The sequence below is a fragment of the Pseudorca crassidens genome, chromosome X (genome assembly GCF_039906515.1).
Source record: "Pseudorca crassidens isolate mPseCra1 chromosome X, mPseCra1.hap1, whole genome shotgun sequence".
In the NCBI taxonomy this organism is placed as follows: domain Eukaryota; kingdom Metazoa; phylum Chordata; class Mammalia; order Artiodactyla; family Delphinidae; genus Pseudorca; species Pseudorca crassidens.
Window position 1 is genome coordinate 72,962,753 of NC_090317.1, and position 15,092 is coordinate 72,977,844.

The 15,092-nt window shown below is 55.3% G+C and overlaps 1 protein-coding gene across 10 annotated transcripts in view; it reads right to left on the minus strand.

Annotated features, from left to right (window-relative positions):
* DLG3 (discs large MAGUK scaffold protein 3) overlaps positions 1-15,092 on the minus strand; it is a 64,452-nt gene that overhangs the window by 42,721 nt on the left and 6,639 nt on the right. For 2 of the 10 annotated variants that reach the window (XM_067724363.1, XM_067724361.1), the window contains exons 1-9: positions 13,584-14,290; positions 10,235-10,285; positions 9,690-9,814; positions 9,310-9,479; positions 8,877-9,013; positions 8,384-8,528; positions 7,612-7,771; positions 5,794-5,950; positions 5,042-5,144 (exon numbers count right to left, since the gene is read on the minus strand). In XM_067724363.1, the coding sequence (XP_067580464.1) occupies positions 5,042-5,144; positions 5,794-5,950; positions 7,612-7,771; positions 8,384-8,528; positions 8,877-9,013; positions 9,310-9,479; positions 9,690-9,814; positions 10,235-10,285; positions 13,584-13,940 (1,405 nt within the window). In that variant the 5' untranslated portion in view covers positions 13,941-14,290. Of the gene's footprint in view, positions 1-4,054; positions 4,156-4,527; positions 4,717-5,041; positions 5,145-5,793; positions 5,951-6,869; positions 7,021-7,611; positions 7,772-8,383; positions 8,529-8,876; positions 9,014-9,309; positions 9,480-9,689; positions 9,815-10,234; positions 10,286-13,583; positions 14,291-15,092 lie in introns of those variants that run through there. The other 8 variants (XM_067724362.1, XM_067724364.1, XM_067724367.1 and 5 more) reach the window with 7 other exon arrangements.

Here is a 15,092-nt window from a genome sequence, read left to right on the forward strand (position 1 = left end):
GGTTAAGAATCCGCCTGCCAATGCAGGGGACACGGGTTCAATCCCTGGTCCAGGAAGATCCCACATGCCACGGAGCAACTAAGCCCGTGCTCCTCAACAAGAGAAGCCACTGCAATGAGAAGCCCGCGCACCGTAACGAAGAGTAGCCCCTGCTCGCCGCAACTAGAGAAAGCCTGCACACAGCAACGAAGACCCGACGCAGTGAAAAATAAATAAACAAAATAAATAAATTTATTAAAAAAAAAAGCTGACATTTGGGAGTTGGCTTTAGTCCATCTGTTAACAGCTTCTGGCACCTGAAGAGTCTCAGAGCAGTATCTTCTGGGTAGAGAGAAGGGGCTCACAGCTTCTCTGCTGTGGAGAGAGGTCATTGTGGTCTCTTGGCAAAAGCCCTGGACACGAAGTTCTCAGGAACTCTGACTTCAAATTGTGATTATGCCCCTTACTGGCTGTGGGATCTTGATCAAGTCACTCAACCTCTCTGATCCTCACTTTCCTCATCTGTAAAATAGGGATAATACCACCTATCCCACAGGGATATCCTGAAGATTAATGCTTACAAAGCCATCTAGAATGCAGACATACTCAATAATTCAACAAAACATGTGCCAAGCTCTGGACTAGGTGCTGGGGCACAAAGAAAAATACAATGGTAGCTGCCTTCAAATTGTTCAGTGTAGAAATGCTGTTAACAGGAATTCATTTTCTTCCCTCCCTACATTAGCCTTCTTTTAGGATGGCAACAGGAGTTTCAGAACTTTGATTCTTTGCCTTGATAAACTTTCACCTCTGTGCTCTCAAAAGAGATCATGCTGATAGGGTGGCACCTATGTTTACATCTCTCATTCTCAAACAGGGGAGATGGGGTGGTAAACTTAAATGTTATGGGGAAAATATCCCTTTTATGCTTTCAAGTTATTACCAACACTTATCCTTACACTCCTCCAGGCCTTACTGAAGGTGTTTCCATGGTGAAAAGTGTGCTTCTTCAGCACTTTAAAATAAGTATGGAAAACCCTAGTTCTTTCTCATTCCCTGTACCCCCAGCCTGTATGGATTTATATTCCAGTTGAAAAGACTAGTCACAAAGGATCAGTTCCCAGTTTAGCTACCTTAGTGACCAATTTCTGGCTCACCTCCTGATTTGGGGTTCAGAATCTATGCTAAAAACAAAAGGGCTTTCCAGAAAAATACTAGCTGAGTTTATAAACAGAGGCTGACACAAAGCAACTAGGGTGGAAAATGTAGGAGATAGTTTCTAAATCAAAATGTTATAACATGAAAACCATCCTTCCCTTGGTGGAGCAATTCCACAAGTCACAGAAAAATATTTTTCATTTTAGAATAGATTGGAAGAGAGCCTCTGCCAAGAGCCAGTTGTTTCAATTTTCAATTTGAATTTTAAGCAGGATTATACATGCCCAAGAACATCATGCTATTTTTAGCTAAATAGGTAGGATTGCTGTGTCCACAACAGTTTGGAGCAATCAGGAGTGAAACTATTAAACAGCATCTCTCACTGTAGTAGCTTATCATTTGGCACTTCTATATCTATTTTAATATTTTCCAAAGCTTCATCATACAAATATTTGTAAAGCACCCATGCTTAGGCACAATACAAAGTTTAAATAGATAGACAAGGTTCCTATCTTCATTATGGGTTCAACCCATTAAGCAACCAGATATATGAAAGAATCTCACAGTTAGAGCAAAGTCAGAGCTGCCATCCAGCCCCTAACTGCCCAGATGAGATACATCAGGAAGCAACTGTCCTACACCTATCACCCTTCCAATGCTTGTACCATCTCTATGTATTCAAAAGAGAGGGGTAATGAAAATGTTCTAAAATCGACTGTGATGATGAATGCACAATTCTGTGAATACACTAAAAGCCACTGAATTGCACACCTAAATGGATGCATTGTATGGTGTATGAATCATATCTCAATTAAGCTGTTAAAAAAAGGAGAAAAATTGTTCTTACTCTGATTGCTCTAATTAGTCAAGGCTATTTTTTTTAAGCTCTCGTACTAAAGGATATCTAGCTAAAGGCTGCACTGGTTTGGCAATGGTGCCTCAAGGGCCACCATGGACACCACTCTAATCTTTCCCTCACCCTCTCTTCTATTATTTTCCCAGTTCCTTTCCTCTGCTCCAACTAGGTCTTAGGTTTCTCAGGTATTCCCAAGCACGATTTGTCCCAGCTGGTGGACTTCAGGATTAAACTGATTGCTGACCCTCGGCAACCTTCCCTTCATGACCTTAGGCAAGTCATGTCCCTGCTCTCCTGTCGCTGTTCTGGTTTGCACAATGAGGGGTTGGACTACGTGATCCTTTCCAGCTCCCACATTCCATGTGAAAAAAATACAAATGATGAACACTTACTTGGCCAATAACATACAAAGTCTCTGCCATTTTAGCCAACAAACATATATTTGGATTACTCATTTTGTAAATGCCTATGTGATGCAATCCTCCAAAGAACAGTATTTAACATAATTATAAAATGATCAACATGGAGTCCTTATTCTTAAAAACTATCATTTTATCAAAGAAAATTCAGAGCCCAACACGGAATGCTTGATAGTCTCTCTGGACCTGTTTCCAAGGGTCCATTTTTGAATGGAAAATAAAAAAAGCTTTTGCATGTTGGGGCCCTGTTGGATTTTCCAAACCAAAGGAAGAAATGAGATTGGGGTGGCAGAGACTTAACAACAGTAGTTCAACTAAATCCTAAGAGAAGAAAGGCTTTGTTTGGCAAATGGTAGAGAGACCTAGCATAAGACAGCACCCCGACAAACATCAAAAATGCTCAGAAATATGCCCAGAGAGCAATGAACACTGAAGGAACCCCTTTAGCCAGGACAACTTGCAGCTTTTTATGCAAATCAATTACATTCTCCTAACAAAACTCGGAGAAACATGTAGTCACCAGTTTCCAACATACTACCACCAAATTCACAGTATTGTTTCCATGTGCCCAGCATCAGTGAGCAAAACCGAAAGAAACACATCAATTTCTCCTTCACACACACACAAATATGCAAGAGAAACCATTTTCTTTGCAGAACCTACGTTGCCTAAGTTGTGGCCATGAAATGGATAAATATTGGTTGCTAATAAAAATCAGATGGTGAGCTCTACACTGAGAAGCAAACAGCACGCCCAAGCATCATAAAAACAATAACCCTAATGTGTGTTTCTTGTCATTAAGCGGGACACCCAACATGGAAAGAAATGACTCAAAGTGTCCATTTGCATCCCTCTTTCCTACTACCTCAGACCAACAAGCTCTCCTGTTAGTCATCTCCCTACACTTGTCCCCATCAAAAGGGCCTAGTGCATAAGGTTGCAGGCCCCTCTCTTGTTGGCCTTCAGGCTCCTGGCTTGAGGCGCTGAACAAGGGGTAGGGGGGCAGCGGAAAGGACAAAGGTAGGCGCTTTCGATCCCTCACGGCTTTGCAGCAGGGCTGCCAGCCTTTCCCCATTCTCATCACGGAACAGAGCACCTGCCCTAAGGGACAAAGGCCGGCCTTACAAAGAGGAGGGGGAGGCGAAAGGAGTCGGCGACAGTCGCAAAACGCTGGCAAACAAAAGCGGGCATGGGGGGGGGCCCGAGAACACCAAGCCCACCTCGGGGGTTCCCAGAGGTCGCCAGGTCGGGGTGGGGGGGAAAGGAGGCGTAGTAACGGATGTGGGGGAGGGGAAGACGGAGAAAATTCCTCTGAGGACCGAGATTAGGGAGCTGCTGGGGGCGCAGCCGCCGGCAGGAAGGAGAGTGGGGGGCGGACAGAGGTCCCAGGCGAGAAGGGGCAGAGTTCGTGGGTGGGGAGAGGTGATGGCCAAGAGGTGGAGGCCGGCCGGGGCTCAGCCGCGCGCATTGCTCCGCGGGGCCGCGAGGGACCCTCGGGAGGGGCTCCAAACGCGACCCAGGGATTCCGGGGAGAGCTCAGAGTTGGGGGCGCAGTGTGGGAAAAGAGAAAGTCTGAGAACAGAACCGTAGAGAGGCTAGGGGGGACTGTGAGGGGGCCTGACCCCCGTCCGCCCCACCTCACCTGGCGCCGGGTCGGAGTCCAGGTCTAGTGCTGAGAAACCGCCAGCTCCGGCCGGCCCCTCTGTCCCGCGCGGGAGACCACGGACACAAAGCGGGGCACGCGGGAGGAGGGGGGGAGGAGGGGGAGGAGGAGGAGGAGGAGGGGGAGGGGAGGGAGGAGGAGGAGACGCCTGAGGCGCGCGAGGCGGGGAGGGGGGAAAGGAGGGGCGCCCGCCGCCCTTCGCCTGGGTCAGGGGGCGGGGCGTGAGGCTGGAGGCCGCGCTCGGCCGGCCAATGGCCACCCCGCCGGCCGGCTGGCTCAGGCGCGCTATCCCGCAGCTCACCTCGGCACCTGGGCCTTGGCTGGCTCCAGCCAATCAAATGCTTTCATTTGCATAACCGGCCCCTCCCACTCGCCCAAGCCGGGGGACTGCTCCCGCAGAACACAAAGAAGGCCCCCAGCAGGGAAAGGGGGGTCCACTTCCGATTCCCTACCTGGAGAGCCTAGCATCACCTTTTCAGCGCGTTTGTGGCTGTTTCACGGTCACCCTGATGAGGGGAGAAGTGGGGGGTCATAGAGGTTTGGCCCAAGCACTCTTAAGAGGTTGGTACTCTTCTCCCTCAAGTCCTTCTAACCGAGAACTACCCTCCTGTTCCAGGGAACACAGTTATGTTCTTCGCCTCTTGAGCCCTCCGCCTCTGCCTCCCTCCCCTCCCCTTTTTCCAGTCGCCCCGATCTCTGCGCTTCCTCCCGTAAACTGCCGCCCACTACTGGCCTTCAGCTGCATTGCAGCCCTATTCACCAGGCTCTGAGCACAGCCTTGATTGATGCTCCCAAGCTGTCCAAACCTACCCCAGTCCAGAAGGAAAACGAGAGAGGAAGAGGTTACTGTACCAGTGTAAGAAAGGACCTAGTCAAGTGGCTTTGTTACCTATGATGGCAAAAAGCCAGCAGTTAGTAATAAGTCTAATCTCCCCAAATCATCTTGTTCCACCTTCCTTCTCCTACCTTCAGGTCTGTACTGGGCCACAATAGTGACTGACTGGCCAGCCCGTTTCAGAGCAGCCGCAGCCTGCTCATGAGTTGCATTCCTCAGGTTCACGCCATTCACCTGTCCAAAGAGAGGAGTTATGAGCCACCCCAAAAGCAAGAAAGGAGTCCTCTGTTGTCCTGAGTTAGGAGAGGGAGATGGGTAGACCATCTCTAAGCCTACTTGGATGCCTTTCTCATCCAAGGATGGGCAATATCCCATCCTTGCCCCTAGGATGAGACCTAAAGGATATATCTCTAGCATAATAATATCTTTGTGGGGGTCAAATGCCAGCCAGGGTTAAGATCCAAGAGATACTCACTTCCTCCTTAAGTATAAGTCTGGTTCCCTGTCCCTCACTAAGGACATCTATAAAGAGAATATGGGGCTTCCCTGGTGGCGCAGTGGTTGAGAGTCCGCCTGCCGATGCAGGGGACATGGGTTCGTGCCCCGGTCCGGGAAGATCCCACATGCCGCGGAGCAGCTGGGCCCGTGAGCCATGGCTGCTGAGCCTGCGCGTCCGGAGCCTGTGCTCCACACGGGAGAGGCCACAACAGTGAGAGGCCCGCGTACCGCAAAAAAAAAAAAAAAAAAAAAAAGAGAATATGTTTTCTCCAGCTTTTAGCTTTCCCCCACTTCAAGAAGCATTCCTTGGAGACAGCCAGGTCTTCCCTCCTCCCTTTCAGACTGGCATAGCTCCCATCCTCCCACCTTGCCTTTGTCTCCTCACCGATAAGATCCGGTCTCCTCTGCGCAGCTCCCCACTCAGGTCAGCTGGGCCTCCTGCCAGGATGAAGGAGACGAAAATGCCTTCTCCATCCTCTCCTCCCACGATGTTGAAGCCCAGGCCTGTGGAGCCCTTGTGCAGGATGATCTTGCGGGGCTCTCTGGTGGGAAAGGAGTGGAAGGGTCAGGACAAAGTAGGTATAAACTGTTGTCCCTGCGAGGGCCAGCCTGGAACAAGGCCCATATGGCTGTAGACGGACTTAGGTTCCTAGGTATGATACTCTGTTGCTCCCTTTCTCTCCTGAAACCTGCTTGGCTGCTGTTTGCTTCCAGGTGCCAAGTTTCAGTTGTTCTTCCTCCCTTCTTCCTGAGGGCTTGGAGTCAACTTCCCAGTGGACAGTCTCCGACTCTCTCTGGTCAACAAACCCCTACCCTGGGCTCTAGAGACCATATATCAGAGCCCACTCACTGGTCCTCTTCCTCCCCAGATTCTCCCATCCTACCAACTGGTGTGATTTGAACCCTGGGCCACAAGAAGGGGAATCAGTTAGGGGCTGTGGGATGGCCCTGGGGTTGATTGCACTCACCACCCACAAACTGTGCATACTTACTTTATACATGCTTCTCCGCAGTCTCAAAAATCCACCGACCAACCATGACCCCTCCTACTTTCCCCAACAACAGATTTAGTCAACAGCTAGCACTATGTACCCTTGCTGGGTGATGTGGGAGATAGAGATAAAGAAATCCCAGGTCCCCAGAAGAAGCTTAGGAGCCTAACTGAAGAGAGGAGACAAACACATGAAAACTCCGACTCCAACTAACCATGTCTAAGGAATCCCTCTGTAAATGGTCAGTGTCATCAAGTGAGAGCAGCGAGAGCAGCGAGAGCAGCTGCGGCTCCTGTATATCCATACAACCTGACTCAGCACACTTGCCCAGCCCACTGCCTTCACTTTAAGCATCTTTCATCTGAGGAGCCCCAGGTCCGAGGCTCTTCCTTTCTTGCTCCCAGTCTCAGGTGCGAGGCTCCTTCCTTGAGACCCGGATGCTCTTGCTAAAGCCCTCCTCTCCTCCTACCTGGCATCCCCTCCAGGCCGCAGGGAGCGGAGCGGCCAGGCCCACCTCTGCGAAGCCCTCCTCCGCGAAGCCCTCCTCCAGGCCGAGGCCGAAGCTGAGCCCAAGCCCAGGGACAAGCCGGAGCCTGAGAATTTGCGTGCCCTCTCCATGGCTCCTCCAGCTCCCCCCCACCCCGCCAACTCCGTCCGCCTACCCTTCCGGCTCTACTGCAGCCAGCCCAGCAGCCTCCCAGGCCCCACCCTGCAGCAAACCTGTCCCCCGGAACCCCTGCCGGTCCAACCAGTTCCGCAGCGGCAGCAGCCTCCAGAGTGGGGCGGGGCCGTTCCCTGCGTGCGAGGCCACCTGGCCCGCCAGCCTCCCAGCATCCCGGACCAACGCCACCGGCTGAACTGCTCTCTTCTCTAACGTGGAATGGTTGCAGCAGACGGGGCAGGAAATCCCGCAGCCTCCACCTCCTCAGCCCCCTAAACACTCCATCCTACCCTTTCTCTGCACTTTCGAATGGGGGCCACACACTTGGCACTCCCCCTGATGGTAGAACTTGTCCCTGCAGCCACCTCTGTCCCTCCTTAGGGTCCCAAGGGCCTGAGAGGGGGCCTCAGACCCCAAAGACACGAGGTATGAGGGCTTTATCCTCTTCTATGCCATACTACGAGGAGGCCTGTGGCCAGCCAGAAGCAATTCCTCTCCGCCCCATCCCTAGGTAGGATGCGGAGGGGCGGGGCGGGGGAGGGGGTCTTACCTGGTGAAGTCCTCCTCAGCCAGCATGTGCCTGGGGATAGGAGAGTAGCGGGCGGGGGGAACCTGAGGAGGAGCAGGGTAGCTGACCTTGCTCTCCACAGCCCCGAGATAACCCAGGCTGGAGTTATGGCTTATGTGGTTGTCAGCCAAGGCAGTAAAAGCTGGAATCGAGAAAGGGAGAGAAAAGTTCCGAGACCACTCCCCAGTGGTACCCTACTCCACCCGCCACCAAGGGCTGACCACCCCCCCCCACCTCAGATGTAAAGAGACCAGACCGAGGGATGCAGATTCCTCAGGCGTCTCCTCCCCACTCCACCCCCTAGGGTTCCTCCTCCACAGTCCCTTTCTGAATCCTGAGCTCACTCCTGTGAGTCTTAGAAAGAGCTAAAGTCAAGGCAATCTACAAAGAAAGGCATGACTAGAGGTGTGACTAATAATAATCCCTCACATCTCTATAGCCTGATACAGTTTTCCAAGGGCTTTCTCGTCCGTGATCTCATTTGATCCTTGCAGCAGTCCTATGAGGAGGGCAGCACATATATCATTAGCTCCTTTTTGCCAAAGAGGAAACTAAAGACAGGTGAAAGGGACTTGTCCAAGGGCACCCAGGTATAAGGGACAGGGCTGGGATTTGGACTCAGCTTTCCTGAGCACCAGTCTTATTCTCTCTCTCTCTCTCCTTCTCTCTCTCTTAACAAGGAGCATAAACTTGTTCCCTTCCAGAAACCAGGGGGCAGGGCTTCAGGACAGGGACAGGGCAGACTGGTACGTACTGCTGGCGTAGTCGGGGGGTGCATACATGTCGTTGAGGTGGAGGCTGCCTGGCTTGGCCACCTTCAGATAGACCATGTCAGATGTGTTCTTCAGCGAGGCCACAGCTTCCTCATGCCTCACATCCTGCAGATTGGTGTTGTTCACCTAGGAGAGGAGAGGCCTTAGGGCTAGCACTGGGGAGGAGAAGGGAGGGCCTCTGCAGGGAACACTGAGGGGTGCCCTTTCAGTGAAATTCAACAGTGCTCTATCTAACAGAGGTCCAAATACAGTGCTGTGAGGGGCAGAGAAACAGGGGGTAGGGGGGGACAGGTGAGGGAGTTCCAGCCATGAAGAGGACTAGGGCCTTGCTATCTGGGGACACACAACTCAGATGATGCTCTTGAAATTTCCCATGATGCCTAGTCCCTGAGTGAGGTTCAGGTGGAGGGAGAGGCTACTAGAGCTCCACCTCCCCACCCCGCCATTTGGGCATCCCCAGGAAGGCTGTCTCACCGCCAGCAGCCGATCCCCGATCTGTAGGCGTCCATCCTTCTGAGCAGCACCCCCCTCAATGATCTTGGTGATGTAGATGCTGTTGTCTCCTGGGATGTGCTGGTTGCCAATCCCCCCAGCAATGCTGAAACCCAGGCCTGGGCAGGAGCCAGCAGGGAGTGGGAGAGGGACACAAGGAGAAGTTAGAACACGCAGTCAATCCCAACCCCAATCCCCCGCACCCAGCCAAGCCACCAGCCCCACAGGAGCTCCCCCCAGGGATCCCAAACACCAGGCTGCCATCCCGAGGTCAGTACAGGTGAGATGTGAGCTCAAGAAAGAAGGATGTGAGCTGCACCAGGGAGTCAGGAAGGAAGTGAGGGTATTCCCTTCCAATTCCTACAGGGCGAACCAGGGGCCTCTGGCCAGAGCACGAGAACCCAGAGGGCCGCACCTTTGGGCCCTTTGAGCAGGTTGACCTCCATGATGGTCTCTGGTGGGGGCTGTCGCCTCCGTACCACCAACCGCACCACAGGGCCGGCCTCCTTCAGTGCCTCCACCGCCCGGCTGTGCACCACCTCTGACACATCCACCTCATTCACCCGCAGCACACAGTCATTCACCCTGTGGGGGAAGCCCAAGAGGCATGACACCTTGCCACCCCCCCTCCACCCCCTCTCCCACCTCCTCCTCTTCCTCTCCCCTCCCCTTCCCCTCCCTCCTCACCCCTCCCCATCTCAGATCTAATTCAAGGGTCATCCTGCCAGGCGGCCCTCCTCCCCTCACCTCCATCCTGCCCCTGCCGTCCCCAGCCCTGCTTCCAGGCCACCTCACCCCAGCCTCCCGTCCATGGCAGCTGCTCCACCAGGGATAATCTTCGTAATAAAGATACCAGGGTCATCGGGGACATGGGGGTTGTCGATTCCACCAGCAATGCTGAAGCCCAGGCCAGAATTGCCCTGCAGAAGGAAGTGGAGGGGCACAGTTTTCTCATGCAGAAGGCATGGGGGAGGGTTTCCGGGGCCCCATCTACCCCTGCCCCCAAAGAGCAGCTTCTCCAGGCCTCAGAAGGGGCCACGGCAGGCTGGGGCACATTCGTCACCAATCTGGCCGATTCCCAGCCTGTGCTGACCATTCTGGCGTGGAGGCCTCAGCGAAGCCATCCCCTCCCCAATTCCCCAGGCCTCAGCGAGCAAGGTCAATTAATATTTGTTAGACAGTTGATTGATTGATGCAGTGATGCAGCCTCTGAGGGCCGCCGTTTCCCCATTCTCTCAATGCAGGTCCCCCACGAGTCTTGAGACCAAGGTTCAGGGCCCTCCCCTCTCCCCGTTCTAACCCTGCCCTCCCATTTTATCCTGCCCCACCTCCAGACTCACCCGCTCAAGGACTATCTCCTCATACTTGAACATGCCATCACTGCCATTCACCTAGGGGAAGACACAGGCAGGGCCCTAAGTGCCTCCTGCACCGCTCCCCCCTACCCCCTGGTCAACCTGCTTGTCCCCCAACTCCCCACAGAGTAGTAGGAGAGCCCAAATTGACCCTGAGACATCTGTTGGCCACAGATGGGACAGGCTGACCCTGAGGAGGCCCCCCCTCCCCTTGCTTCCAGCCATATCAGGCCCAACCCAGCTGCTCATTTAGCCCAGATCAATTGTTTGGGACCGAGCCAGCCAGTGGTGCACTCACCAAGAGGCTCGGGGTTCACTAGGAGGGGTGCAGGGCTGGCCTGAGGGGGATGGCAGAAATTGAACATGGCAGGCAAACCATGCCACACTCAGCATCCGTGGGGGCACCCAGTGGCCTGGACAGGGACCTGCACCCCTTCTGAACAACAGCTCTCCCTGACTTGGGATCACAGACTCCCACCATGTCAGAGCTGGAAGGGCAGCAGATACCATCTTGTTCAACCTCTCCCATGTGACAGATAGTGACACTGAGGCCCAGAGAGGACGCAGGTTGTGCCTAAGGGCACACCGGGAGTTAGTGGCAGAGCAGGGGCTAGAACCTGGATCTCCACATGCTCTTTTGAGTGAAGCAAGCTGCCAAGGCCATTGATGTTCTGGCCACTCATCACCTTGCCCAGCAAAGCTCGTGGGAAAAAGAAAAGTTCCCCCCTTCAGAGTACCTCATGAACCCTCATTCTATCTCCTGTGTCCCCAAGAACCCAATTCCTCAAATGGGCAGAAGTCAATCCATTTTCTATCGAGGGGCTTTTGATCCCGAACCCTTTGTGTTTCCCAGCAGAAAGGGATCTGCTCGGGAGTCAGAGGCAAAGCCAGGGGTAGGACAGGAGCAGAGTGGACAAGATGCCCCATGAGGGAGAAGCTGATGACCCATGGACTGATTGGCAGCAGAGTCCACAGCCTTCAACATGCAATAGCCACAGGAAGAGAAGCGAGGGAAAGGGATGGAAACAGGGTTGGTCTGACCAACCCATAGAGATGGCCTCTCAGACAGGACTTACTTGTGGCCACTGTCAAGTGAAAATATGATTCTGGACAGACAAGTAGCACCTGCTCCCTGGCTTTCACTCTTATCCCCAAGAATGAAGGAGCCCTCTTGCCTCTCTCCCCAGATAGCCTGGTGCCCCTCCCCCATCTTTCTCTGGCTGTGTTGCCCCTTTCCTGACCCCTGGTCTCCTCGTCGGAAGAGGGAAGCTGCAAACCCAGGGTGAGGGCTCCTCTGCATGCCTTGCTCTGCTTCCCCTCCCACCTACACCCCACACAGCTTTGGCTTTGAAAAGCAGAGAGGAGGAGAGGGCTGGCTAGTCATGCCTCCACCTTTTCTGAGCCTGGCCCCAGGGCTTTTTGCCCTGCAGCCCTAGCAGTTGGTGGGAGGATTCTCACTGCAGCCCTACTCCTGTCCCTGATCCCAGGAGGAAGAACCGATGGCTCTTAAGAGCCCGCAAACCAACACCACTGCCTGAAGTACCATGCAACAGACACATAGGCAAAAGGATTTCCATGTAGCTCTTGTATGCATCTGGTACACCATGTGTGCCCACATGTGATAGCCATGCTTCAAGTCCAGCTCTGGTGAGACCCAGCAGCTCCCAGCTTCCACTGGTCCACCCTCCAGCCTCCCACCACCCCCCTCAGGGAACCTGCTCCCAGGGCCAGGAGCCAGCCAGGGATCAGCCCTGGCAAAGAAACCTTGACCAACTGGCCCAGCCTTGGGACTGGCACCTATCTACCAGTTGAGCAGGACAAGCACAAGAGAGTGTTTACAAGGGTAGGGCCCCAGGATGGAGGAGAATCCGCTAGAGAGGGCAAGGGGCCAAGGCAAGGGACACAGGAAACAGTCAGTGTGGACAGACAGAAGGCCAGAACCGAGGACTCCTCTCCCCAGGAAGTCCCCACCTTTGCTTCTGAGTGAGAGCACATCTGATCCCCAGAGGGGGACAGAGGTGGCCAGAACGGTCACCAGCTTGGGGCAGCCAGCACCTGCCCTCCACAACAAAGCCTCCTCCTCCCCTCTCCCTACCCTGGGGGCTGCAGAGCCGAATAACCAGACAGGCCCTCCGCCATGCATGCCAGGGACCCGGCTCTGCCGGCCCAGCCTCCATTTTGCTGCTTCTCCCACAGATGCTCCTTCCATTTTCTAAGCTGGCAGTTTATTTAGGCTGGGAGTGGAAGCCGGAGTTGTGCCCAGCACCCAGGGGTTCCCAAGCTGTGCCAAGTCAGGACTGGGGGGCCAAGTTCTCCCACATCTTGCGGTACCCAAGGGGAAGATGCCCCACCGGGGCCAGTCCCTGCACCATAGCAGCTGCCCCTTGCCTGGCTCCAGGCATCATGCCTGTTCTGGAGCAAGGAAGCTGGCTTCAGTCCCCCCCTCGCCCCCTGAGTACACATACACACTTCAGAGCTGCTTGGACAAAAGAGTCCATCCTTCTCAGCAGCCTCTCAGCCTTGCTTGGGACGTGTCTCTCGCCTCCTCCCCCTCCCCTCCCTTGCCTGTCAAGCGCCTCTCACCAGGGACACCACACACGCGCGCGCACGCGCGCGCACACACACACACACAGAGGCACACGCGTGCACACACTTGCAGCCACATGCTCATATACATGTAGCCACACACACACAGGCAAACACAGCCAAACCTGCAGCTTCATCTACAGAGACACCTCCACATCCAGAGAGACGTCCCCACATGTCCATGTGCACATTCACACACAAAGGGACTAGGACGGAGAGGGACTCATGGCATCAAGGGATGAAGCTCAGCAAGCTGGGCACATGGGCTCCTCGACATAGATTCACAGGAGCTCCACTGCCTTCCTCCACACACCTCAACACACACACACACACACACACACATACACGTCCCCCCTACACAGAGCACCTTGCCCCCTCCTCCCCTCCTGTGGAGACACACACCGCACACAGCCCCCGCAGAACCTCCCGCCCCCTGCCAGACACAGAGACACTGCTAACCCCCCCCGCCCACGCTGAGGCGAACCCAATCCCCCCACACGGGAGAATGTGCCCCTCCGCCATGCCTTCGCCTCCTGACACACAGCTCCTCCCAATCCCCTCCAAATGGAGACCCCCAAACAGACACACTGGGAAGCACACACCGCCTCTCTTGGCCCAGCTGCAATGCTAGGGCTCAGGGTCTGCGGGCTGGGAGCCCTGGGAACCCGTGCTGCACCCCAGGCCTCCAGGCGCCCACTCCCCAGCCCCCGTGGGTTGTCCCACCACCACCCCCTCTGCTGATCCATACCTGCTCATACCAATCCCGGTTGGTACAGGTGCACTCGGGCCACCAGCTGGGGCCGCTGCCGTTGAGTTTGGGGGTGCTCTTGCCCGGGACTGGCTTAGGGGGCACTGGCCCCACATCCCGGCCGGTGGGAATGAGCTTGGCCTTGGTGCGGGGGGTGGGGGTGGCCCCCGCCTGCGAGGGCAGGGTCTGCGAGCTGTAGCCCCCGTAACCGGCGCTGGCTCCATTGCCCCCACCTGGCCCGTAGGGGTCGGGTACCTGCCAGTCCCCGTAGCCGGGAGGCTCGAGGCGCCGCAGGGCGGCCAGGCGGGTCACCTCATAGCACTCGGGGCACTTACAGCAGTGCTGGTGCTTGTGCATGGCACTGCCCCCCGCGGCCCGGACCCCCCAGCCCACGCCGGTTTCCACACCGCCGCTGCCGCCGCCGCCGCTGCCGCCAGGCTCCCGGGCACACTCACACTGCTCGGACCAGGAAGGGGGGGGCACCCGTGGGGGCGCCCGGGCGGAGCGGGGCCTGGGGCCGGGCGGGCGTCCCGGGGCCTCTGCCCCCACGCTGCCCCGCACCCACGGCTCCCCCTCCAGCACTGGCGGCTCCGTGTCGCCCGTCGTGGCTCCTGGGCCGAGGCCCAGCGGCAAAGAAGAAGCGGGAGCCTGGGCAGAAGCTGGGTGCTGCGAGGACCGCTCCCGCACTGGTCCCCAGGATGGATCTGAGTGGAGTCAAGAGCATCTCTCCCTGGCTCCCTTCTCAGTTGATTCCAGCCAATCAGCGTGCAGAGTCAGGCAGCGGCAGCGGCAGCGGCAGCGGCAGGAATGCTAAACAGCGGCTCCTTAAAGGAACAGAGGCAGTGGCGCCCCCAGGCTCAGCCCCAGCTCCCCAGATATCGGGGGTAGGGCCAACCCTAGGGCAGGGACAGGGGACTTGTGCCACGGGTGAGCTCAGCCCCCACTCTCGTGCCCCCTAATCTCCAATTTCAGCCTGTCCTCGGCCCACTCCACCCCACCCCACTACCAAGAGGGAGTTGCAGGGAGATGCTCAATGGGTCCCCGGGCTTGCTCTGAGCCGGGGCCACCAGAAGTAAAGACTTGAGGCGGCAGAACAGATCGAAGGGACGTTAGAGCAGGGTGAGGGAGGTGCTCTCTCCAAACAGGGGACCAAGGAAGAGGGCAGCTTAGGAGGCTACTCTCTTGTCAGGGCCTCTTCCTCAGGACTATTGTTCTCTCAACCTCTAGGCCCCGAAATGACTGCAACCTCACACTTGACCTGCTTCCATCACCAATGAGGGACTCAAGCCTAGAACAGAAGGAAAGGAAAGCTCTAAGCTTTTGTCCCTGGTGCACAGATTCCTGTCTCCTCAACTCCACTCCTGCATGGTTATGATGGGGGAAAGAGCTTCAGGATGCCAAGAGAGTAAAGAAAGTCCAGGGCAGAAGGAAAGGTAAGAAGAGATCTGAAGTGAAAGAAATCTGGGTGTCTGGAGAAGAAGGTGGGAATACTTATCCAAGGACATTTCC